Source organism: Diceros bicornis, chromosome 40 (assembly GCF_020826845.1).
Source record: "Diceros bicornis minor isolate mBicDic1 chromosome 40, mDicBic1.mat.cur, whole genome shotgun sequence".
Lineage (NCBI taxonomy): Eukaryota > Metazoa > Chordata > Mammalia > Perissodactyla > Rhinocerotidae > Diceros > Diceros bicornis.
The window spans coordinates 6,088,886-6,115,626 of NC_080779.1; the positions used below are offsets into that span (position 1 = coordinate 6,088,886).

At 35.7% G+C, this 26,741-nt stretch overlaps 1 protein-coding gene across 1 annotated transcript; it reads right to left on the reverse strand.

Moving 5' to 3' along the window:
• Window positions 1-2,633: 2,633 nt before the first annotated feature.
• On the reverse strand, window positions 2,634-26,531 carry SLC5A7 (solute carrier family 5 member 7). The gene is made up of 8 exons (XM_058534654.1): window positions 26,308-26,531; window positions 21,922-22,035; window positions 20,998-21,153; window positions 16,854-17,002; window positions 13,700-13,843; window positions 7,452-7,605; window positions 4,460-4,677; window positions 2,634-3,421 (listed from the first exon to the last, which is right to left on the reverse strand). Exons 1-8 carry the CDS (start codon window positions 26,483-26,485, stop codon window positions 2,795-2,797), a joined length of 1,740 nt encoding a protein of 579 aa, XP_058390637.1. The 5' UTR covers window positions 26,486-26,531; the 3' UTR covers window positions 2,634-2,794.
• Between the last annotated feature and the right edge of the window lie 210 nt (window positions 26,532-26,741).

Consider the following 26,741-nt stretch of genomic DNA (forward strand, 5'->3'; position numbering starts at 1 on the left):
TATTGCCTCCACAGGTTAATATAGCCAGTGTCTATATTAACTATATGTATTAAACATTTATATATTTATCTGTATATTAAACATTTTGTTTCCATTGTTTTATTTTCATTGAGAATGGGCTTTTGAAAATTAGGCTCACTGAGCAAAGCTGAAAGAATACAAAGCTGTCTGCATTACCCATGAAGTTAAAACAGAGCAAGGGATGAGCACAAAGCATCGTCTTCTACATTTCATGACTTTGTTCCTTCCTTGGAAATTGGGGGGCAATTTGGTGTGAATGTGCCTAAATAAAGACCCTGCGATTGTTGTTCCATCCCTTTTGATTTTCAACTTTTTGTCCTTTTAAAAAATCGTCTTGCTAATATTTGGCACATTTATTAGTGGATTTTATACTAGTTTTTTATATATTTAATTTGAAAGTAGATAGTAAATAATGAGTTAAATAAAAATAGAACATTATTTGTTAGCTTAAATTATTTAATTTATCTAGTTTTTAATATTTTGTAAAAGGTAAAGTTTTTTTCCCCTTCATATTTCTATTATTATAAAATGAATGGAATGGAACAAATTTTCACTATTAATATTTATTCTTTGTCACTGGATTTAAATATGGTTATCTCTTTGGATAATTGTTGCCCAACAAAACTGTAAAGTCTAATGTTTGTAAGAAGACTATACTTCCCTGTTGTATTCTGTTACAATTCGGCTGATGTGTTTCTATGGAAGCATCTGCCTAAGTAGGTTGAAACAAAAACTGATGGCGATGCAGTGGGTAAAAATAATTATTCAGGCAGTGTGCTGGAAAGCACGGCACATCTGAAGTATCATATTTTCCAGGAACTGTAGACCCCCATCAATTAATTACTTTTACATGTCAAACGTTTCCATCTCTGTAGTTTTTCTTATTGTGTTTCCTGTCCCTGGCTCCTCTCTCAATCCATGTCTGAGAACCTTGAGATTCTCGCACTTACTGGTTCCAAAAATGTGCTCCTTCCAAGTACTCCATAGGGTACTGGCATAGAATAGATTCTGAGCAAATAGATGAGTAAAAAGAATTCTCTTTAGATATAGATGATGTTCTGTAAAATTCTGAATGCAATGTCATATTCACCATCAAGTTTTGATAAAGCATTAAAAGTAAGGGACATTACAACATGTAAAATTATTTAATTTCATATTTTAAAAATTACCCTGCTACTTTAATTCATGTTCAGTAACAAAAAACATGTATTATTCGATGCTTTTAGACAATTAGGATTTTAAAAAAAAGGAATTCTAGCTTCCCAAACACAACTTTTATACTTAATGTTGAACGCTGAGTTAACTTCACTTTGTGTATGAATTGCAAAAAAGAAATATTTTTGGAAAGAAGTGCTTTAGTTTGAATAATTCAGGCTGCTTTTCTTTATTGGATCAAAAGCTCAGATAATTTTTCAGTTTATCGGTTCACTCTACTTTTGTAGACACAGCTCCAGTTATGTCTATAAAGTGACTGGTGGGAAAGCATTTATAATTCTAAAATGGATACAAACCATTACATATATATACACACACACACACACACACACACACACACAGAAAAGGAGCAAAATATTTAATGACCAACCTCATGAAAGTTATGCAGACACCAAATGTTAAGATTGATGGCTTCTTCCTTTTAGGACTTATTTTTTCTTTCTGCTTTCTTCTGCATTTTAAATTTCACTATACACTTTTTGTAGAGGTGATTTGCCCAATACCTAAGACTAGCTTATGTGAAAAAGTGCCACATAGTATCTTTCTTGACATTAAATCATCCTCACTAATGAGTATCCAAAGTTGAGTGGGTTTTGTTCTCCTAGGTTTACTACTATCAGGAGGTGCGGCTTGTCTCTCATTAACCTTAATTGGTGCTATGTAGCTACCTTACCTTACATATGGCTCATTTTCACTTCCAAAACTAATTTAGAGAGCAAGCCAAGATATTACTTCTTTTATCATGAAGCAAAACTTTACAAACTTCAGATGAAGATAAAAATCTACCATTCTTCCTGTAACTTTTTTCTGCTTAATGGCCTTCTTGATTTATTTATTGCTTTAAGGTTGCCTTCCACGCTCCAGGTACTCTTCTCAGCGCATATGGTAGTTGTAGACACACTCAAAGGAGCCCAGTGCTCCTCTACAAAGATGGATTCTATTTTCCTATCACCTTGCACATAGGCCACTATACAATATTTTTTGTGTTTGCTTTGCATGTGCTCAGGATAATACATGCCACCACTAAAAGAAAAACAAATTTCACATTCAGCAAATGTTTTAGTTAAGAACATGAAAGAAGAAAATCAGCTGGTTAATTCCTTGCACCATTCCTTGGAGTGACAGTGAGTTATTCTCATAGCTTCAGTGCGGTAATTAAACTAGACTCACCAGTGCACTAGCAAGCAAGGTCTGGATCAAGACTATCCAATTTCCTTGGCTCTTTCATATCTACTTCCTTTTTTCATAATAAAGATAAACACTCTGCTTGGCCCTCTGTTCTTTGAGTGGGGCTTTATTCATTTTTGAATGCTTAACAAAACTATCTAGAGTCAAAATCAAATGAGAATAAAAAATATCAATGAGAAAGAAAGCTGTTGCTTTCATAGGTGCCTCCTTTTAGCTTGGCTTGTATTTGTGCAATTTTACTTTTATATACATTTTTGTCCTCCTGAATGTTGTTTATTTTTGAAACTTATTTTTTATATGCTGCAAACCATCCTTCCAGGACTAGCCTGCTGTCTGTCTGAGAAAGCAGTATTTTATTTAGATGTGGTCATTATAAATTATCTTCAGTCCCAGACCCTTCTGGACTGGAATCGATGTCAAGGAAGGCCTCTTTATTGGTGAAAGTTGAGCTGAGAGTTACGCTCTGTCGAGGCTTCACAGGTGCAAGTTCATCTAGTTTAATATTTTCATTTTTGACCAGAATTGTCTTGTCCATGTTTTCTTCACTGTGCCTTGCAACAACAGCATCAAATACATCTAATTTTGGTGGCAAGGTTCCACTTTCAAATAAGTATTTGGCTAGATACGAGATGCAAATGTTGGTTAAGAATGCAGTAACCATGGCAAGGGTCTTGAATGGGAATCTCTGATTATAGATACCATTCTTATCAGAATAATAACCAGGGTAAAAGATCAAGGGCTGCAGGTACAGGTATGGTTCCCCACCAGTTATTCTCAGAAAAAGGCCAGAAATATAGCCTGCCACAGCCCCATACGTGTTGGTTCCCTTAATGAAGAGTACACAGAGCAGCTGTGGGAAGATGATGATGTAAACGAGGTCTGAGCTGAGGTACCAGAGCCCGTACACAGTCTTCGTTAGCAAGGCCATAGCTGTTGCAGAAGCTCCAAACACAAACACTGTGATTCGCATGACCCAAACGATTTCCTTGTCTGATGCCTGCAAGAAATTGCCAGTGTCAACTTTTCACACAATGTGTTGGCTCATTTAGGTGAAGAATGAGATGCATTTCTGTGCTTTAGAGCTGGTCTAGAGAATTCCCCTGGTTCAAATGACTCAATCTATGGGAAAAGCCAACCTAAACCACAGCATAAGAAGCAAGCAATCTATGTGGCCTTTCCAAGAGGATTCTGTGTAGCACATGCAGGAAGCGTAGACCACCAGTGCCTTTCCCTGAATGTGCAGGGAGAGAGGTGAGATGAGCTAACGTGTTGTCATAGAGAAATAATAGTGCAAGGGAGAATTTTGCTCACTTTACGTATTAAGGAATAGTTCTTATGCAGCAGTGAGGAGGCATGCCTCCTCCTTGCTTCCTCTCTACATAGGGGCCCCACCATCGAGCCAAACATCTGAAAACACAAGTGGAACCGTGTTGTTAACTATGACCTGGAAAACCTAGGGAAAGGCAAAGCTTTAGTCCAGGAGGAATGTGGAGGGGACTATTGGCCCCTCAGCGACTACAAGAGCATGCTGTTCTGCACCCACTCGGTTCAATAAGGAAAATCAAATCAAGAGGCTATTTTCTGACAAAGGTGGACGTGGAGGTCAAGCCAACAGCAGGACAGATGTTACACAAATACCCTGGAAACAACTTACCATATTCTGCTTACAATGGGGTTCTCAAGTTTCTTATCGTATTTAACTAAACTCAAAGTTTTTCTAAGATAGTGTGAGTTTCATTACTCTTTCACTAGAAGGACAAGAAGTTTAAATTATAGCAATATGACCGTATCTCTTGGGAAATAGTTATATTGATTTCTTCCCTTCAGTATTAACATGAACAATAACATGCATTAAAACATTTATTTACAGCATAAATAAAGTTCATCATTATTTAACCTTGTGTGCTTAATCAAAGTATGGCCAGATTTTAATATAGAATATTAATAAGTATATAATATTGAATACACAATAAATACAACCATGGCCACAACAACGACAATAATTATGTTATGTTTAAAAAAAACCTGTCCTTACATTTTGTCTGAATGAAAGCTGGTAGATGTTCCGAGCAAACATTGAACTTGCTGACAAGATAGAAGAATCTGCTGATGACATAACAGCAGCAGAAACTGCACCAAGACCAAAGTAAGAGATGTACACAGGGCAGAGATACTGTAGAACAATTGGTAAGATCATGTCTGCTTCTTCGTTACTCTTGGGATCTGGAATCCCATATGCAGTCTGGTTCCAGTCTGATGAAAGGAAACAACATAACAACCACCAAAGAGACATACATTCTTTATCCTTCTGGGGGTCATCCTATTTATTAGCAGTTTTTGAAATAAATTCAGAACGTATGAATTAGTCTAAACAGATAGTAAGTCTAATTAGTCTAATTAGGTATGTTAGTCTAATTAGATGGGAAGTCATGTATTGGTCAAGTGAAATTGTCTTATACGTCCTGGGTTCTAATGGGTTTTGGTTGCATTTAGTCTTATTCAAAAGACCTGCACAGATTATGGTGGTGAGATATATATACATATATTTCTCTTCTGGAATGGTGGCATTACATTGTGCAGAATCATAGAAAAGAAATGATCTTAAACTGAAGCATAGAGTATTTCTTCAACCATTTGGAGATGTGAGAGGACACTTACTGTTTCGTTCCTTGGTCCTCAGTTGTACGTGTATAAATGGATAAAGACAGTAGTGGGGCTATTCTCACCCATCCTCTTCCTGTATATAAATTTGGTTTTGGAGCTGTCTCAGCATTATTTTTCTCCCAACTAAATTCCTTCTTGCTCCAAATTCCACTTACTGGAAATGGGAGGCATGATAGATAAAGGACAGTCCCTTTTTATTGAATAAAAAGTGCAGGTATGGGATTGAAATTTTCAGGACATTTTTGGACTCTGTGGTAAAAAGATGTGAAACATAAGATTATCTTTGAATATATAGCTGCTTTGCTGTTTAGTTATACTAGCATGAGCTAAAGAAGACAATGGAAACTTTAAATGTACATTAGCATAGCTCTTTTTTTATTTGCTGAACTTCTTCGATGCCATGATTACAAGATGAAATAGGAGTGGTTTCCCCCGGATCCTACCATTTTTTCTTCCCCCCTTCCATTACAATTGCTCAAAGTCATGCTTTGATGTAGCCAATTTTATAGCATTAACTGAGATGTTATGGTATCAGAAATATCGACCAAGAATGTGTACCTAATCCAAGAAAAACTGCTTTTATCAGTCTGTTGTCATACAACACACACACACATACACCCACACCCACACACACAAACTAATGGTCAGATCTGTTTTATGACTGTGACATTAATGCTATCTTTTATTCAAAGGCACACAATCACCTTTGTCAGCCATCATTTTTTTTTCTTCTTTTGGTGAGGAACATTTGCCCTGAGCTAATATCTGTTGCCAATCTTCCTCTTTTTTTTGCTTGAGGAAGATTAACCCTGAGCTAACATCTGTGCCAATCCTCCTTTATTTTGTATGTGGGCTGCTGTCACAGCCATAAGTCTGTGCCCAGGATCCGAACCTGGGTTCGCGGGCCACTGAAGCGGAACGGAGCACGCAGAACTTAACTACCAGGCCACTGAGCCGGTCCTTGTCACCCGTCTTTTTAAGTGTTTATTTATGTCTTGGAGGAACAGCTGGAATAGAGAGCGTAGGCTATGAGCCATGACTATATTTTAAAAATTAAGTAACTCAATAAATAGCTCTACTAATTGAAAGTCAAAGTAGCCAGATGAGCATCATCCTGGATTATCTTTACAAAACACAACAGAGTGAAAGGTGAACTTCTCTAATCTGTTTTAATTATCTCTACCTAGACTCCTTAAATTTGAGTTTAATGTGATGTATTTTCATGAAATGCTCTTAAAAGCTGTATAGCATGGGAACACAAGGGTCAGGAGTAATTAATAAGTTCAATCATATTAAGTGTGAGAGTTAAAAAATATTCTATGTAGAGTCTAACTGGGAAATAAGCATTTCATAACGCTTTTTTTTTTTTTACCAATTTTGAGTAAGTTATTCTCTAAGTGACTTAGTACGTGAGTTTTTCTTTACCTACACACTTATAGATTGACTTCTCCAAGAAAGAAAACTCTTACTTAACAAACTATCAAAAATATGAAACATAAATCTCAAGTTCAAAGCAGTCCTTAGGTAGTCATGGTGATGGCAGGTGAACTTCTAAGTCAGTGGCTCTCAGCTCTGGCTGCATTTTGACTCACCAAGAGGACTTAAAAAAACACTGGTCTCTGGTTCTATCTTAGATTATTAAAAAAAAATCCCTGTGTGGTATCCCAGAAACAGATATTTTTTTAAAGACTCCCTCCCCCTCTCCAGGTGACATCAATGTGCACCTTGGTTGAGAACCACTGCTGTCAAGATTACATATACACAATTGATAAATATACCAACATTGGAGGAGGTAGGTATGCTCACAAGTACTTTTTTAAAAAAAAAAAACAGTTTTATTTATTTATTTTGTGAGGAAGATCGGCCCTGAGCTAACATCCATGCTAATCCTCCTCTTTTTGCTGAGGAAGACCAGCTCTGAGCTAACATCTATTGCCAATCCTGCTCCTTTTTTTTTCCCCAAAGCCCCAGTAGATAGTTGTATGTCATAGTTGCATATCCTTCTAGTTGCTGTATGTGGGATGCGGCCTCAGCATGGCCGGAGAAGCGGTGCATCGGTGCACGCCCGGGATCTGAACCCAGCCCGCCAGTAGCAGAGCGCGCACACTTAACCGCTAAGCCACGGGGCAGGCCCTGCTCACAGGTACTTTATTGATGGGGTGAGCAATCAAAAAAATTTTTGGAGACCACTGAGCTATAATACAATTTGTTGAATAGTATAAAAAGGAATATATGTGAGCTTGATGAGAAACAATGAACTATGTGGGGTAGGGGGAATGCAGGGGAAGAAGGGCAGCTGGGTGGTACTTGGTAACTTCAGTGAAGCTTAAGTGGGTCAATTACTGAAGCTGTAAGATATTTACCTGTGGATGCTCCAATGGCCCCAATGAGTATGGCTGGTAGAGCCATCACCAGGCACCCAAAAGCTGCCAGAAAGGACAACACTTGAGCATAGGTGGCTGAAGATGAAGAGAGAACCCTCTGGAAGTAGGCTTGCCATGGGATTCCACCCAACATCTGCAAGGGAACCATAGGGACTCAGAATGAATTGCAGGAAAATAGCATCTATTAGGTATTTTTAAAGTGAAATTTATTACAATCACATTCATAATAGTCATAGATAGAGCTCTAAAGTGTAGAAAATGGTCTTATATGACACACATCTCAATTGCCATCACTATGTTATTGTCATACTTTCAATTGTGCAGAATTTCTTCAAGTTATTTTCTTACATAATTACATAGGATAATCTTTTCTTTTCCCAAATTTAGCTAATTTAAGTGCATTACAACTACCTAGAAGCCTTCTATTTGTTCTCATCTGGAGGTTTTAACCATCATAAAATAGTCTCAAGAAATTAAGATTCTGAAAGTATGAAGTTTAATCTGAATCAATACAATTCAATGAATATTTCTGGATCTCAATCATGTGCCAGGCAATGTAATGGTTGTCAGGGCGCAAAGATGAATAAGGTGTGGTTCTTGCTCTGGAGCTCACCGTCCACTGGGAGAGTCAATGCATTACGGTGTCTTCCAAGGTGGGGTATGTGGAATACTCAAGGCAACATAGTGGAGCATCAAAGAAAATATTGGAATTTCTATTTATACTCATTTTTACCTCGTACCTAAATGTTATATAGTTGTTTTTATTAAATAATTTACATACCATCTTAGTGCAGTACATATAAGCAATTGAAAATTACATATATCTACCTTGTGGGTGTGTTTAAAAGTCTTATTGAGGATATACAATCAAAAATGTTTGGAGGCATATAACATGTTGCACGCTATATGTATAGGAGCAAAAAGGAGAAACAATTAATTATCTGGGGGTGATAGAGGGAAGTGAAAAGGTGGGAGGAAAGACAACTGCATGGTGATCAGGAAGATCTACAGAAATGACATTTGAGTCAGTCCTTAGGCATTGATAGGGTGTCACTAGCTGGAGATGGAGAGAGAAGAGAGTAGCAGGGAGAAAATCCAATATAAAAATGAAAGAAAAAAACAGTGAGGCAGCTATGAAACCACTGTGTATTTGGTATAATTAGAGGTCAGGATATGTGGGAGTGACTAGAGAGGAGGCTGGGAAAATACTTTCCCCTGGATTACTGCCACAGTCCTCTGACTGGCATAAAGTCAGTGTTCAACAAATATTTATCATATGAATGAACTTCCCATATCACAATATATTTAAGTTGTTTCTTTAATTGCCTCTCTCTAACTGGGCTCTAAATTCTGTCAAGCAAAGTGTTTGTCACATATTGATCCTAGAACAATTTCCTTTTTATATAAAACATACATGTTCAAAAGTTAAAAAAAAAGAACATCCTCAACAAAGTAGTAGCAAACCAGATTCAGTAATACATTAAAAGTATTATGTTAAGCGAGATGAGTCAGAGGGAGAGAGTCAAATATTGTATGATCTCACTCATAAGTAGAAGATAAAACAACAACAAACAATCACATAGAGATAGAGATTGCATTGGTGGTTACCAAAGAGGAAGGGGGGGAGGGAGAGTGGTGAAAGAGATGATTAGGCACGTGTGTGGTGATGGATTGCAATTAGTCTTGGGTGGTGAACATGATGTAATCTATACAGAAATAGAAATATAATGATGTACACCTGAAATTTATATAGTGTTATAAACCAATGTTACCACAATAAAAATGATAATAATAATAATAATACATTAAAAGGATCGTAGACCATAATGAAGTGGGATTTATTCCAGAGATGCAAGGATGGTTTAACATCTGCAAAGCAGCCAATGTGATATACTACATTAACAAAACGAGGACTAAAAATCATATGATCATCTCAATAGATGCAGGAAAAGCATTTGACAAGATTCAACATCCATTTATGACAAAAACTCTCAAAGAAGTGGGTAGAGAGGTAATGTAACTCAACATAATAAAGGCCATATATGACAAGCTCACAGGCAACATCATACTCAATGGTGAAAAGCTGAAAGTTTTTCCTCTGAGATCAGAAACAAGACAAAGATGTCCACTCTTGCCACTTTTATTCAACATAGTGTTAGAAGTCCTAGCTAGAGCAATTAGATAAGAAAAAGAAATAAAAGGCATCCAAATTGGAAAAGAAGAAGTAAAATTGTCACTATTTGAAGACGACATGATATTACATACAGAAAACCCCAAAAACTTCATTAGAAATCTGTTAGAACTAATAAACAGATGTTTTGTTTATTATTCTAATAAACTGATTTTCTGAAACAGAAATTCAATAAAGCTGCAGGATACAAAATCAATATGCAGAAATCTGTTGCATTTCTATATACTAATAATGAAATATCAGCAAGAGAAATTAAGAAAACCATCCCATTTACAATTGCATCAAAAAGAATAAAACACCCAAGAATAAATTTAACCAAGGAGGTGAAAGATTGGTACACTGAAAACTATAAGACATTGATGAAAAAAATTGAAGAGGAAATAAATGGAAAAATATTCTGTGCTTGTGGATTGGAAGAATTAACATCATTAAAATGTCCATATTACCCAAAGCAATCTGTATTTTCAATGCAATCGCTATCAAATTTCTAATGTCATTTTTCACAGAAATAGAACAATCAGTCCTAGAATGCCTATTGAACCATAAAAGACCCCAAATAGCCAAAGCCATCTTGAGAAAGAAGAAAGCTGAAAGCATCATGCTCCCTGATTTTAAATTATATTACAAAGCTATAGGAATTAAAACAGTATGGTACCACGTAAAAAGAGGCACATAGATCAGTGGAACAGAATAGATACACTGTTTATACACTATATACACTATTTATATATATACTATTTATATGCCCAAAAATAAGCCCACACATACATGATCAATTAATCTATGACAAAGAAGCCAAGAATATACAAGGGGGAAAAGACAATCTCTTCAATAAATGGTACTGGGAAAACTGGATAGTCACATGCGAAGAATGAAACTGGTGTATTTTACACCATACACAAAAATTAACTGAAAATGGATTAAAGACCTGAACATAAGACCTGAAACAATAAAACTCCTAGAAGAAAACATAGGCAGTAAGCTCCTTGACATTCATCATGGAGATGATTTTTTTGGATTTGACACCGAAAGCAAAGGCAAGTCAAACAAAAATAAAAAAGTGGAACTATGTCCAACTAAAAAGCTTCTGCACAGCAAGGAAAAGCAACAACAGAATGCAAAGGCAACCTACTGAATGTGAGAAAATAATTGCAAATCATGTATCTGATAAGGGGTTAATATCCAAAATATGTAATGAACTCATACAACTCAACAGCACAAAAACAAACAATCCAATTAAAAAATGGGCAGAGAATCTGAATAGACATTTTTCCAATGAAAACATACAGATGGCCAACAGGTACATGAAAAGATGCTCAACGTAACTAATCATTAGGGAAATGCAAATCAAAATCACAATGAGATATCACCTCACACCTGTTAGAATGCCTATCTTTAAAAAGACAAGGGGGCCATCCTGGTGGCACAGTGGTTAAGTTTGGAGCGGTCTGCTTCGGTAGCCCAGGGTTTGCAGGTTTGGATCCCAGGCACAGACCTACCCGACTCATCAAAGCCATGCTGTGGTGGCATCCCACATACAAAATAGAGGAAGAAGGGCACAGATATTAGCTCAGGGTCACTCTGCCTCAAGCAAAAAGAGGAAGATTGGCAACAGGTGTTAGCCCAGGGCCAATCTTCCTCATACATACACAAAAAGACAAGAAATAACAAGTGTTGGCAAGAATGTGGAGAAAAGAGAACCCTTGTGTCCTGTTGGTGGGAATGCAAATTGGTGCAGCCACTATGGAAAACAGTATGGAGGTTTCTCAAAAAATTAAAAATAGAACTACCATGTGATCTAGCATTCCACTTCTGGGTATTTATCCAAAAAAACCCAAAAATACTAATTCAAAAAGATATATGCACCCCCGTGTTCATTGCAGCATTGTATACAATAGCCAAGATATGGAAACAACCTAAGCGTCCATCAATGGATGAATGGATAAAGATGTGGTATATATACAATGGAATATTATTTTGCCACGAAAAAGAATGAAATTTTGCCATTTGTGACAACATGGATGGACCTCGTGGGTGTTATGCTAGGTGAAATAAGTCAGACAGAGAAAGAGAAATACCCTATGATCTCTCTTATATGTGGAATCTAAAAAAAAAATTTGAAAATTAAATAAAAACAAGCTTATAGATACAAGGAACAGACTGGTTGTCAGAGACAGGTGGTGGGAGAAATGGTTGAACTGTTGTTTATTCTTTTAGTTTAAATAAATTGAATTAATAAAAAAGCTAAAAGAGGAAATTCTAAAATTCATAATTCCATGACTCAATTCTATATTCTTCCAAAACTTTTGTTTTGCAACCTGTAAATCAATATGTTACTAACATCTTCCATGTCAATGAATATTTATCAATAATATCAATGACTACATGGATTGATATACCATAATTTACATACCTATTCTCTTAGACATTTAGATCATCAGGTCATCAGAGGTTTTTAAGTAAGATAAAATCTGACCTCCACTGGCAAACAGCAGCTTCTGTGGGAAGGTGGAAAATAGGCTTGGAGGAGTGAGATGTGGGTGGGCTGCCAGTGGGGAGACCAGTGAGGGGCTATCACAATAGGCCAGGTGAGGACTGCTGTCAGCTAAATATAGTGACAATATAGGGACACTGGGCCAGTTCAGAGTGAGACTGGGAGATACTTTGATAGTGTCATTAGCAGGACTTGACAAGTCATTTACATGGAGGGGATGCATGAAAGACAATTGGAAGATGAGAGACCAGTGGTGAAACATTTCAAGGCTTACTTTTACAGTTTATTCATTCATTCATTCATTCAACATCTATTATTTCATTTCAACTTATCTTACAATTTGAGTAATGAACATGACTCGGTCATACAATTTTTTGAGATGGAAAAAACTTTAGCAATAACTGGGTATAATGCCTTATCCTAAAGATCAGTAAATCTGAATCTAAAGTGGGGTGTAGAGGAAAGGATCTTGATTCTCTGTTTCAATCTCTAGCTCAGACAATGGTGTGATTATCAACAAATTGCCTAACTTGTCTGAGTCTCATCATCTACTCCACATAACCATAAAAATACCTGCACTGCAGGTATAATTACATACACACAAAATATTTAATCTCTTTCTCCATTCAATACATAATTGTAAATTATTCAAGAAAAATTTCAGCCAATACATTTCTTAACAATCCTTGGGAAAGAAGCCCTCCTACTCACCACTGGAAATATGTGTTTTCATGCTGTCTTTCCTGGGACAGATACATCTCCTTTTAATGCTAACATTTAGCAAAGTGCCACAAACACAAAGTTAAATCACAAAATATTGGGAACCCTCTAAAGAGGAAACAAAAATAAACAATTTTCCCCAATTTTAATATAAAAAGTAATCTATTTATTGCTTTGAAGTCAAATACAGTGTTTTGTTTGTATACATAACCCCTCTAATTAGCAAAATCAAAAAATCTGGTAGGTTCTTTTGGTTTTTCTTTCTTCCCTCAATCCTTGATCTGTGCCCTTCCTCCCAAGGCTCTGTATGATCTCAAGCTGCCTCTTACTTCCCAGGGCTTCTTTCTTGGCATCTTTCCTGAGTGATACCTCTTTTCCCAACTTATCTTATGCACTTAAGGCCTTATGACACCACTAATTTATTTAGTCTGTAATTAGAGACTAAATGAGTTACTTATTTCAGAAGAAATTGGTTTTTAATGCCTTAATACAAAATACAAATTAAAATTTTTAGATGTCTTGGATCTCAGATTGGGATAGGTATCTGGGGGTAGGGCATGGTATTCCTCAACTTACAGCACAACACAAATGTGAACACACCACACATAACTCCATGGACATTATTCCTTTAAGGCCTCATTTGCTCTCCACTTTGATACTAGTCAGCTACCACAGTCAGTAAGTGGCTCCATCCTTCCAGTAGAAAGTAGTCAATTCAGAAATGGACATAAGCCAGTCAGTGGATTTTACATATAAACTTTAAAATCGCATTTGATTTTAGGAACAATTAGATTGCATTCCTCAGGTAAAAGCATCACTCACCAACAACAGAAAACTATCAAGCCAAGTGTAGACTTCGAATGATTCGATGGTCCCAAGCCAAGGCTCCTGGTACTTGGCATGCACAGCAGTGAATCCAATGTCGGTGACGGCAGGATGTGACAGTGCGAAAGGGACGCTGATCCACTGTAACCAAAGAGTGACATTAGAATGTTAGGCTATGATTTTTAACTAATGTATGTAAGATTTAGCTACCTATTGTTTTTCATAGACCACATAGCTCAGTAGTTCCTCTTGTTCAGACAGAGAAGAACTTGGAATCATGTTCTCTGCAGTCCACCGTGAAATATTGATTTAGAAACATTAAGGTAACATATTGTGTACTTCTGTGCTGAATTATACTATATCGTATCAACTATAGGAGCAGTCACCAGAAAGCTTTGGGAACAAAACATTAAATTTGAGAACATTATATATATTTACATATAAACATTTTATGTTCTCTTTGAATTAGGAAAAAACATCCATTCACTAAAGTGACAAGGAAAGATTTGATTGAGAATTTGAGGGTGAAACAAGCCTTCAAGGGTGAGCCTTCTAATGGGTAGAAGAAGAAGGAATTGAAGGGAGAGACAGTCTAGGTAGATCAAGACAAAGAGCAGAAGAATATATGGCGTGTGTACGTGTGTGTGCACACATCTGTTGGGTGACAGGGTTGGTTGGCGTGGGGGTGGCTTAGGGAAGTGGGAGAGATAAAGAGAGTGAAGAGAACCTTGAATTGCAAGCTAAGAGATTTGTATTTTGTCTGTTTGGCAACTGGAAGCTAGAAGAATTTCTTCTGCATTTTAAAAATATTTTAGTAGAATTTCTTCTGAATTTTAACATCATTTGTAAACAGTGAGTTTAGATGAAGGGAAGAGTCAGGAAGAACAGTAAGGCAGCACTGATATAACCCAGATAGAGGCCTGACATCGAGAGGTGAGAGTGGAAATGGAACGATATTGGTACTAAAAAGGATTACAAAGAGAGATTCAACAACCCTTAGATTATAATAAAAAGAAACAGGTCAGAGAGAGGGAAAGCTAACAGATGAACCTCAAGTTTACAGTTGTGGAGCTCCAAAGATGATGATAAAATCAACAGATTTAGAGAATTTCAGAAAAGATGGTTTAAAGTATAAGTTAACTAATTAATTATGTTTGCATGTATAGCAATTTGAAGCTTGGAAAACAAACTATATCTGGCCTTATATTCAGCCAATTCAATACAGCTTTAACTAGTAATCAACAGAACTTGATTCCTTATCAATTTAGTTACACTTTGTAGCAGAAAACCACTCTTAACATTTACTCCTGCATATATTTGCCATATCATCTTTATACTAGCACACTTGATTTATGCACCTGCTTGTTTTAAGTTCTGGTCTCACGCAGAGCAATGAGAAATCACATATGTCATCGATAAACAGATTCAATCCCTGGGGTTGTGTTTCTTAGAATACCAAGCACATCAGTTATGAGAGCTGTCATTGCCAAACTAACCTTGCCACTGATAGTCTGAACACAAATTTATTTCCGGAAGTTTATAATGATGCTAAGGAAAATTCAGAATTTCAGCACTATCTACTTGCTTTTTGCAATTTAAAAATAAAGAAGTAGGAGTCCTAGAGCAAATTAAGTATTCTTGAATTCAACTAAAATTTGAGTGAATGAAACTCCATGAACTGCAAATAAAATGTCTGGGAGAAAAGGAGGAAATGCTACAATCATTGCTAGCATATGTAAATTTATGGCTAAACTATAATTTTAATTGTAGTCAGTTCTTTTAAATTTTTCTTCTGTATATTATTAGAGATGTTAGAAAGTAAAAAGAGAGTGGGTATAAGATACGTTCTTCTTTTTTCATTTTTAAATGTCTAGTGTAAACACTAAAAGTCAAAAGCTTTTCATTTTGAGAAAAGTAAAGAAAAACAAGGAGAATCAGGGTGCTCTGATCATTCTTGGGAAAATGAGTCATGATCTGCAGTCTTAGCTTGCTCTGTCCGTAGCATTTGCACGAGGGCATTGCCCCTACCCCTACAGTATGTACAACTGAGATAACATAGGTGTATGAACCCACTACAGCCCCTAGCACAGAGTGGACATACCATTTTCTTTACACTTCCTTTGATGTGTCTTAGGTGTTGGATATTATTATTTGTATAATTACAATCTTTACACTTTAAGATGTGAATTTGCAATGGCTTAACACTGACTAAAATCGTTCATGACATGCAAAAGTGCTTTTAATTAAATACTAATAATACTCATGTCTCATAATTATACAGTATGTTTTACTTAATAAAACACACATATACTACCTAATTTAATCTAGGACTCACAAGAAATACACAATAAATCTTTCTAGTGACTTACATAATTAAGCCTTTTCTTTGTTTTTAGATCCCAAATAGTGATGTTAATACTGAAACCCACAGTTTTTCCAGTGGGGTAATTTTTTTTTTTCCTGAGGAAGATTCCTCCTGAGCTAACATCTGTTGCCAATCTCCCCCTTTTTGCTTGAGGAAGATTCACCCTGAGCTAACATCTATGCCAATCTTCCTCTATTTTGTATGTGGGTCACCACCACACCATGGCCCCAAGAGTGGTGAGGTCTATGCCTGGGAACCAAACCCGGGCTGCCGAAGTGGAGCACGCCGAACTCAACCGCTAGGCCACGGGGCTGGCCCCTCCAGTGGGGTAATTTTTATGTCCTATGAGCAGGCTTATGGATTAACCAAAACTAATATAAGGGAAAGATAAGAGACTAGCACAGACTAGCACTAAGGTTTAAATTTTAACTCTGAAGAAAGTGTGTTGCCTTCAAAACTTAAAGAAGATCACCATAAGTTTCCATCAAATCTAGGCATGAAGGAAAAGAAGACCCAGACCTTTCTAAGAATTAAACTGAAGGCACACTTTTCTGTCAAAATCTAATAAAATGACTAGAGTTTTTCATCCAATTAATTCATAGATAAATTAAAAATTTCAAATAGTATATGACTTACTATGTATTACTCCTGATGGAAAATAACATTTTTAAAATTGTTGCTGAGTTAGTATAAAATACCACATTATCTTGTACAAAAGAAGAAAGCAACAAAAAAGAAAAACAAAGGAAGGAAGGAAGAAGAAAATCCGTGAATGGCCCCACTTACCAGTCCTACAAAAATGCAAAAGAGCTGAACAACATCCGTGTAGGCCACAGAGTAGAGACCTCCTACCAGGGTGTACAGAGTGGCGATGAGTGCAGAGACGATGACAGAAGCGTGTACGTTAGCATTAATGATCACGCTGATGGTGGTTCCTGGAAGAGAGCAAACAGGAGAAGGCCGTGGTCAAGGTGCACAGCTGCATTCCACTGCCTGTGCAAAAACGTACTGACAGTTCAGCGACAGCAGATATTTCCTGTGTCATATGAAGTGTATTGCATGGTAAAGCTAAAGTAAATTTTCATATTGAAATTTTTATATCTCAGTAAATTGAATATACATATACATATATATATTTACTTGTATATATGTATGTTTTAAAATATTCTTTCTTTTTGAAATTAGTGCTTTGCTAATTTATTTATGTGGGGACACCTGAAATTCATGATATGATTACAAAATTCCATGAAATATGATAAACAATACCAATATAAGAACTTACAATAATTCCACCAACTATCTGAAACTCTGATAATTAAATATACGCAATATATTTACGCACATCCATGAGAAAAACAAGTCTTTTTGATAAGCATAATCATACATTTCCACATTTTACAGTTAGTATTAATTTGCTATTTTGCATTAATTCTGACCCATGGTAGCTTTGGTTGGATGACAGATGGTCTAAGGTAGCAAGGTTTGAGACAAATTTATAGGAGAAAACAGTAAAATTGGTAAATTGCATCTATCAAAGTTGTCTCTTTCAATTTGGTAAAAGATCACTTTTATTTTGTTTAATTGGTGCAGCATTCCAGTCCTGCCACTAGGACACCAATGTACAGAAGATCCCTAGATTTAAATATCATAGGTGTAAGTAATTTTCATCAACAAAATTTTAAATCTGCCTTAGAAATCAAATTATATTTTCTGACTTTATGACTTTGTTTATTGTGTTTGTTGGTATCTATATTTCCAATGAGAATGTTATGGTATGGACAATTGGACCACTGTGGTTCCTGGACTTCCAGTTCAGAATTCATTTCTTGCTCTACAAACTCTTTCCCCATTGTTTTCAAAAGCTATATAGTTTATATTTCATATTTTTAAACATGGCAATGCTGGGAATGCTAACATACATGCAACAAATCTGTGATTTTTGTATCATCATTTGCAATCTTACATTTTACTATGACTCCTCAATTGCATGCTACTAGTGTATGCAACCCACCATTCATGAAAATTTATCTCATAGAACAGTATGTGATATTTTCATCTAAGATAACAATAAAAAATGTTTTTCAAGAAATTTTTTCTTAGTGTTTTGGCTTTGGTAACAAAATTAAATTACTTTCATAAGTAAAAAACAATTAATAAAAGGACAAGCATGGTAAGGAGTTGGAGGATGAAGACAAGGGAAAGAAGTCAATTATTTATAATTGACTTCGGATAATTGACTGAGTTATTATTCTACAGATATTTAACAAGCTATTTTTTTCCTGAAATTATTTACTTCATGTTGAAACTTAAGTTGCAACTCTTTGCCATTCTTCTTTTGGTCTAATTCTCTACTTTAATAACAACATTTCTAAGTTATATTCCATGAATTATGAAAGTTTAACTATCTTTTTTGAATGCATCTTAATTTTGCACACATTAGTTAAATTTCTACTCATTCTACATCTGCAAAAGGTAGGGAGGCTGTGCGTTATAGAAGAAAGATCACTGGACTAGGATCCTAAAGATTTGGGGTCCTGGTAGATGCTGCCATTTGGTCGTAATTCAGTGGTTTTAGAAAGTTACCCAGTTTTCTATCACTACTAAGATTAGGATAAATTTTTTCTAAAATATTTTCTAAATAATTCAATTATTTGGAGTAAAATCAAAGTTATACTTTCAGATCTGCTGTGAAATATTAGTGTTCTCATGCAGCCATAAAAGTAAATATACGGTAAATACTTATAAAAAATTCACTGAATTTGAGCTGTTAGAAGCGTAAAGATATATTTCTCTAAAAACTTGTAAGGATGCTGTCCATTTACACCAAGAAGATAGTTTAAAATTCTCCTATGTTTCAGTGGTGAACTATGCACACGCACAGTAAGGTGGTAATAGATCTTAAATTTGTCTATTCTTAAGTATCCCAAGTTATTTCTAATAAACACTAACTTTGACTTATGTCCAACTATTATTTTTGAAGAAAATATAGATGTTAATTTAAAAATACACACACATTCTCTTTACCAGTGCATGGATGTCAAGTAATATCATAATGTTTGCATATATGTTGTCTGGTGTGTGTGTGTGGAGAGAGAGAGGTATTAATATATTTTACACATGTATTTACATACACAGACATAGACACATGTGTATATATGTACAAAAATAACTATTGCAACAAAGTTCAGAGTCGAGCTATTATGTTTTATATTTCCAAAATACTTTAGAAATATTAGTTTATTAATTCTATTCTCTCTTCAGGGCTCTGTTACATAAGTTGATCTTTATTCAGTGAGAGTGAACATTTTTTATTCTGTTAGATATTCAGCCCACTCCTTTTTTGACATCTCAGCAGGCAGTTTTTTCTTAAAACAAAAATTTTCTGGTGTTGAAACCAATGACGAATAAACTACCATTGCTTCCTAGCTAATGAGAGCAAGGTGGGAAGGGAGGTGTACTTTTACACACAATTTCATTAGGACAGAAATACAGTGGCATGTTATTGTGGAGAGTTATTATCTAGCACCAGGAAATTGCAACATATTTCACTGAGTTATTAGATTATTTTATAACTACCAAATTATCTTCTTTTCTACATCAAGTCACTGCTTCATTTTACAGTTGGAGACCAAGAGAATAATATAAGATTATATATGACTTTGAGAGAGAAAGGAATGAAATGTAGTGTACATTATCTGATATTATAGAGGCCAGATCTGATGATAATACTGAAACCAGAAGATAAGTTTGTAGTCTAGAATATAAAACATAGAAGGAAATTCATCTCATCTTACTTTTGTTCAGACCAACGTGCAGCTGTAGAGTTAAGCTCTTTATTTCCAATTGTAAGGAGAGATGGAGAGTAACATATGTGAATGCCTAGATGCTCAACGTTGACACAGCTCACTGATGAAGGTTGTGGAACTTCCAGCTCTGTGGTTTTCAAGAAGGAACTCAGTGCTCAGTAGGATGGTTCGATCAAGGTTCTCCTTGATCAAAACACAGAGGAACGAGCCTAAATACCTCCCAAGATGCCACTGAAATCACTTGTTTTCTAAATCTTACAAGTGGGCTGGGAAGCCAAGGGCCAAGGACAGGTTGTCCTTAGCATTAACTGATCTTGGTAGTAAGTCAGACTCTAAAGAGTCTAAGTTCATTTTCTAGATCCCTAAACATATCCACAACCCAATCTTTTATGATGTAATGGGACTACATTGAGGAAAAAGGAAGCAGCACTGGTTTTCTTTATAGCTATAGATCATTCATTCATTCATCCATTCCTTTGTGATAGGATTAAAACTGTTAACATGACACAAGTCCTGCTTTCAAGAAATTTATAATCCACTTTTTGAGGTTGGAAATTGAGCATGAAATAGATAAACAGGCACTTAATCATACAAAGTGGTAAGTCCAATGAGAACAAAATTCCAGGTGCCTAAGGAAGCCCATAGGAAAGGCATCCAGCCAGTTCAGGATGACTGCTCAGAGGAAGTGACTGAGAAGATCTGAAGGACACTCCTGTTATCTAGGCAGATGTGTGAGAGGAAAGGGGGGACAGGAGTCCAAAGCATAGGGCACCCTGGCTTGCAAAGTGTCAGAGGTGTGGGAGGAGGACTACAGTTCTGGATGAAGGAAGGAGGTGTGGGGAATGATGAGAGGAGAAAATCAGAGCCAAAGTCATAAAAAGCCTTATGATCTCAGTTAAAAAGTTAGGTTTTAGGCAGGAAAGAGATATGATCAGATTTGCATTTTAGAAGGATGAGTCTGGCTACCATGTGGAGATTACAGGAAGAGGGCAGAACTGCGAGGAGGGAGACACTTGCATTAATCCAGGTGAGGGAGGCTGGGGGTGGCCTGGCCCGTGTAAAGTTGTGTATTTGTTCAGTCAGCCAGAGAAAGGCGGCTAGAACAACATTCCTTTGATCCTTACCTAAGGCAGAGAAAATGGCTGCAGCCCAGAACATTTCTCCCATTAGTGCAGGAATAAATAGGAGCCCACCCATGCGTTTTCCATAGATCTGCTGAAACGGGTCTAACATGGTCACATATCCCTTGGAACGCATAGGTTTTGCAAAGAACAGCCCACCTAAAAGAAATTAAACAGGTGTTTAAGAGAAAATAAAAAATGCGTAATATAATAGTGTTTGCCAACCTTTTGCCATGCTATAATTTCTCAAGGGAAATTAATTTTTTAGAACACTTGTATATGTTGAGGAACCAATCTGAAATACCCTATGAGTACAGAACTAAGAGATATTTTGCAGCCAAATTTAAATTTCTTAAGACATTTATCACCGTATGCATCCAAAGTACAACTGAATGGTACATCTGAGGCATGTGGATTAAAAACATGGGCCAGCACAGCACTCACTAAAATGCCTTGACACATTTGTAACATCCAGTATAGCATTCCGACATTTTGAATAAACGCAAGATCCAATAAAAGTATTTTAAGTGCAAAAAAAAAAAAAAAAAAAGGAACTCTGTTATATAATATTCTTGACCTTTTATTAGTTTGATTTACAAAAAGAAATTCAGATACAATTTAAGTTGATTCATTCTCAATGATATATCCACACTATTTTTGAAAGAAAAGATAACCTTAAGAAATTTACTGTTCTGTGAATCACAAGACCAAGGGATTTTTTTACATATTCTATAATCAAGAGATCAAACAATCTAAGCATTAGTGTTCTGCTACTCACCAATTTCTGGTAACAGCCACTTAGAGATTTATGGTAACATTTCTACACAATAGCCATTCACATTGTTTGACCTGTTATTTCACTTGTGATTTATACTCCTGTTCTGTATGTTTACGGACTTGGTTGCTGAGGTTTAAACTTTCACTTACCTAAAATCAGACTAAGAGAATATCCAATTGGTGCCTGAGCCCAAGCGAGACCATAATCTGGTACGTACACTGCTTCAGCTGTCCCGTTGATGTAACCTCCTCCGACCCAGGTGGCTGGAATAGAATGAAAAGAAAGAGAAAGACACTGCCATGCCGTCAGACCCAAGACCTGCTTGGTCTCACAGAGCAGCCACTAGCTTTACACGGCTATTAGCACCTGAAATGTGGCTAGTCTGGATTGACGTGTTCTATGAGTGTGAAATACACACTGGATTTCAAACACTTAGTATGGAAAAATAAATAGAAGACATCTCAATAATTTTTTTGTATTGATACATGGTGAACTGAAAATATTTTCAATGTATTGAGTTAAATACATTCTATTATTTACATTAATTCATCTATTTCTTTTTAAGTTTTGTAAAGGGGTTTGTAGAAAATTTAACATTACATTTGCGGCTCACATTATATTTCTATTGGACAGTGTGGTCCCAGATGTTTTCTAAATCCATTTAGTCATCAACAATTTTAAATGATATTATTATATATCATAAAGTCAGAAAGCATAAACAATATATTATATGACTATTTCTATTCTCAATAATACTGCAACTTTTTCCCCAGCCTTCATATAACATGGGGTCAGGTGTCTTCATTTCAAGGCCTTTTGTTTTAATTGTATTGATCTTTTCACATTGATCATGACTCTTGTCATCAGGGAGTGATGTATGTGGGTGCATGTGCACGTGTGTCTGTGAGCATGCTTTTCATTGATAGAGTCATTTCTTAAAAACTCTGGGGACACAGAATCCTGGCAAATCTGTGCTGCATCATAATTAAGTTGTACTACCTTAAATTGCTAAGAGTGTGAAGGGAAGAGAGATATGACACTTTTACTCCAAGGTGTCTTAAAGTGGGTTTATTATCTTTCCCCTCTGTCTTCCCAAGTACTCAACATGCAGTTAGGGCCTAGACTAGCCCTCAGAAAATTTTTAAATGTTGATTGCATACCTACTTGCAATTCTTTGTTCTAATCTTTCTTTTCTAATCTTGTTCTAATCTAATCTTTTAGCAAGATATTTGATATATCATAGAGAATAATAAGAAATATGTCTTCTTTAGATTTATTTAATAAAATTTCTGTAGCATAATAGCTGAAGGAGGGAGGTAAAGGAAGCAAAGAAAACACATTTTGGTTAAACAAGTTTGGGCCAGGAATGATCTCTAAAATCTACCATTTTCTCCAAGAAGAAAATATAATATTTGATTCTTGCTGAAAAACTAAGATTAATGGAACACTTAAATCTTTTCAGTTTATATCTTTTTAAGAGGGTAGTCAAAATATTTAAAATAATCCCTATGTAGAATTTGTGTACATAGAATTGTATAATAGAATTACGAGGGACACAGACTGGCAAGAAACTTATCAGATATGAGACTGAATTCTAGGTTGTATTAACACATTGGGAATAAAATTTGACTCTGAAAAATTCTCTAAAATCTCACAGTTAGACTGTAAGTAAAACAAATAATATGTATATGAAACTATCAAAGACAGGCTTTCCTGTTGTGTTCATGCCAGAATTTATCTGGCTTTTAATTGAAAAACAAAGCAAAGAATAGAGACTGTTTTGGGGTTAATACTATCTTTAAAGAGTTAATCTGAAAAGACTTTCCTGAAAAGAAATTTTAAGTACATTTAAATGGAAAGTTTATACACAAAGTCCTAAAGTGGATAAATACGTATTTAGCAGCCAATTTCATCTTCGTAGTAGCTTTTACATGGGTGTTAACAAATAACAAATGCTATTATTTGTTTTTCTCATTTTAAGCCCTGCTGAAATTTTAGAGTTTTTTTTCCCCCACTGGATGTGTAACTAGGATCAATTCTCACAGTCCCAGAATCTGAGACTTTATCTTCCTGCTAGGCAACTGGAACAGCTAACAACACACCAGCAGCGTTTCATTGCATAAACGATCTGATGGTCTTACAAGCACAAGGCTTACTAGTGATCATTTTTCATTGTGTAGGTCTCTTCCTCATCCAAACCGAATATTGGTGCCTGAATGATTGCAAATATTGTAATATAGAGGTGAAGGGTTGGTTATTTATTCTGATTAAAATTCCTCCATTTTTATCAATCTAGTTCCTTATATACCGGAATTTGCTCTGCATGTTTGTATATTTCATGTCAGATTCATGAATGAGAACAAGAACTTTTTTAAACTATATGCATTTTTATTTTCAGTCTTTATTCTTTATTAAATATATACAATCGATGAATCTGACAAGGTTTAGGTAATATTGTTCAGATTTTAAATAAATTATGATATTGACCAAGGTTCTTTTCAGTTCTAAGAGACAAAAAAAATCTTTAAAACCTGAGCTAGACCATGAGACTTTATAAGAAATATTACGTCAGATTTTTTCTATGTACTTTAATAGCCTATTAGGTTGAAAATAAATCACTCTAAATGATAAAAGAACAAATTCTGAAACATTACCTTTATGGGCATAATAAATATAATATTAAACTACGGTAATAGGACATTATAATTTACAATGAACAAAATAGTTTGATGTACAACAGCACATTTATTCAACAGTTTTTTTGAATGAAATCAACAACTTTTGTTGTTTTATTTTGCTTTTCTTCTCATTTTCTTTGTAATAGGAGAAATGTGAAGGAAATATAATCACAATGTTTTAATCCACTTCAGATGCCAGTATCACATCTGGATCTTTAGGGGAAAGAAGCGAAGCGTGTGCTATAATGAAAAATGAAAATAATGATATAAAGTTGTGCTTACTATTCACCAGCGGGTGGTAATAAGAAAAAACATTGGAAAATCTACACCAACATTTCAGTAAACTTATCTGCAGGTGGTAGGTTTATGCATGATTCTTATTCTTTATGTTTTTGCATTTGTCTAATTTTGTATATTAGGCATCACAGAAAATATTTTGCAAAATACAATTTGTTCTATACATGTGTATGTAGAAAAAATGAGAAACAGAGGGTAAAAAGGAGACCTTTTTACAAACTGTGTACCTTTACACAGAAATCAAATGAGACCAGCGGAGGGCTACACCTGCACACTGTGCGGCCAGGGGGGCCGCCCAGAGACTAGGTCAGGCCTTGGCTCTGTCTTTGTTGACCATGCAACTCTTTGTCCTCACTCAGCCCCAGAGCCCTCTCACAGTGGTCAAATACAAAGATACAGATCTTCACGAAGATCAAATGAAATGCACAGTTTGTGAAGAGTTAAACGTAAAATGTGAATATCTGAAGATAAAATCTATAGTCCGTAAATTATTCTAGAACATTGTAGGTTTCAGATGGCCAAACAGGGATGCGGTCTTCACAGATTGGTTTGGTAAGCTATTTCATATACAGAGTGAATCCTTTTCAAATAGCACTTCAGGACTGAAATTGGGCATCATTTGGATATGATTTTCAACGGGATATCTTCAAATGGTCACTCAGAGTTCCTGTTATTATAGGTTATGTTGCTAATGTTTAAAAACCTACTAAGACTCTAAAACGAAATGTGTGTTGTTAGTGAATATGTATCAAATAATACTAAAGACATAATTTTAAATTATTGTTTTTCAGAAATATTTTCAATGACCTCTTAAGAAGAATATGAAAGAGACACAAGTCACCACTTAAACAGAACTACCTCTGGGTAAATGAGGCAAGTATGGGCCCCTCCCAGCATAGGGAAGGTTTGAATGCAAGAGAGCTGCAGACATGGCTGAGGGATTCCTGTTAGGACACACCCTAGCTTTTTTCCTTTTATATCAAGGTTGCTGGAAATCTTTTTTCAGTGATGTGGATTCCTAACATATGATTGTCTTCCTGTGAGAAAATTAGTTTATTAACTGGTAGAATTAAGTTTCAAACCAGAGTATCAATCAATTTGGAATTGTGTTGCCCCCAAATTGGTTTATTCAGGTTTAAAGCCATCACTAGTTAGTGTTCATTGGCATTCATCATTTAAGACAACTTGAAGTCACAACTTCATTCCCGTATTAAAGAACACGATGAGACACTGGCTTGATCACATTAATTACAGATACATAACTTGTAAAACTAAGACATTTTTGCACTTTCCTACACCTCTTTGTTTTAATTCTTTTTCCACCCACTAAACAGCCCAGTAGCCCAGATTTGTTTCACTGATATTCTGTCCAGTGATTTATGATAAAACCATTTTGTTCAAGTACTACTGAGTCGAAATCATTTTATTTTTGTTTTTAATAAGTGTAAAATTATTTAAAAAACATATAAGTAGTGAACATAAAGAATCCCCAAAGGACAGAGCAATGTTTGCTTTGTTACTCTGAGAAGCAGAGGAGGGGTGGGCCAGATGGGAACCTACCTGTCATGGTAAATCCACCCACGAGCAGACCAATATCTCGGCCCCCAACTATTATGGCCTCGCTGCGCTCTTCTGCACTGCCACTGTTTTTGGTTCTCCAGGCAGCCCATATTCCAACCAGCAATATTAGAAGGTAGAACACGATGATAGCTATCAGTCCTTCCACGTGGAAAGCCATTTTTATCTAGGGGGTCCGAATTCTTTCACAGCTGGCTACTTCATTAAGACTTCTGAAGAAAATACAGTAACGCATTATACACCAGCCAAGCATACACAGCAACCACAAACGCACCAGCTGGCTCATGAGAGATCCTGTGCCACTTAAAGAAAAAGTACATTGAAATAGCATGTTAACCTAGTAGTTACCAACAAGTCTCCATTGTATTACTATATTTATACTTAATAATTTAACATTGTTTTGAGTTGAAACAGAA

Coding starts and splice junctions, on each gene's coding strand:
- SLC5A7 (XM_058534654.1), bottom strand. CDS start 26,485: ATGGCTTTCCACGTGGAAGGACTGATAGCTATCATCGTGTTCTACCTT. Junction 21,154..21,921: donor TTCTCTTAGTCTGATTTTAG/GTAAGTGAAAGT, acceptor AATTTCTTTTAG/GTGGGCTGTTCTTTGCAAAA. Junction 13,844..16,853: donor TTTGCATTTTTGTAGGACTG/GTAAGTGGGGCC, acceptor CTTTGGTTACAG/TGGATCAGCGTCCCTTTCGC.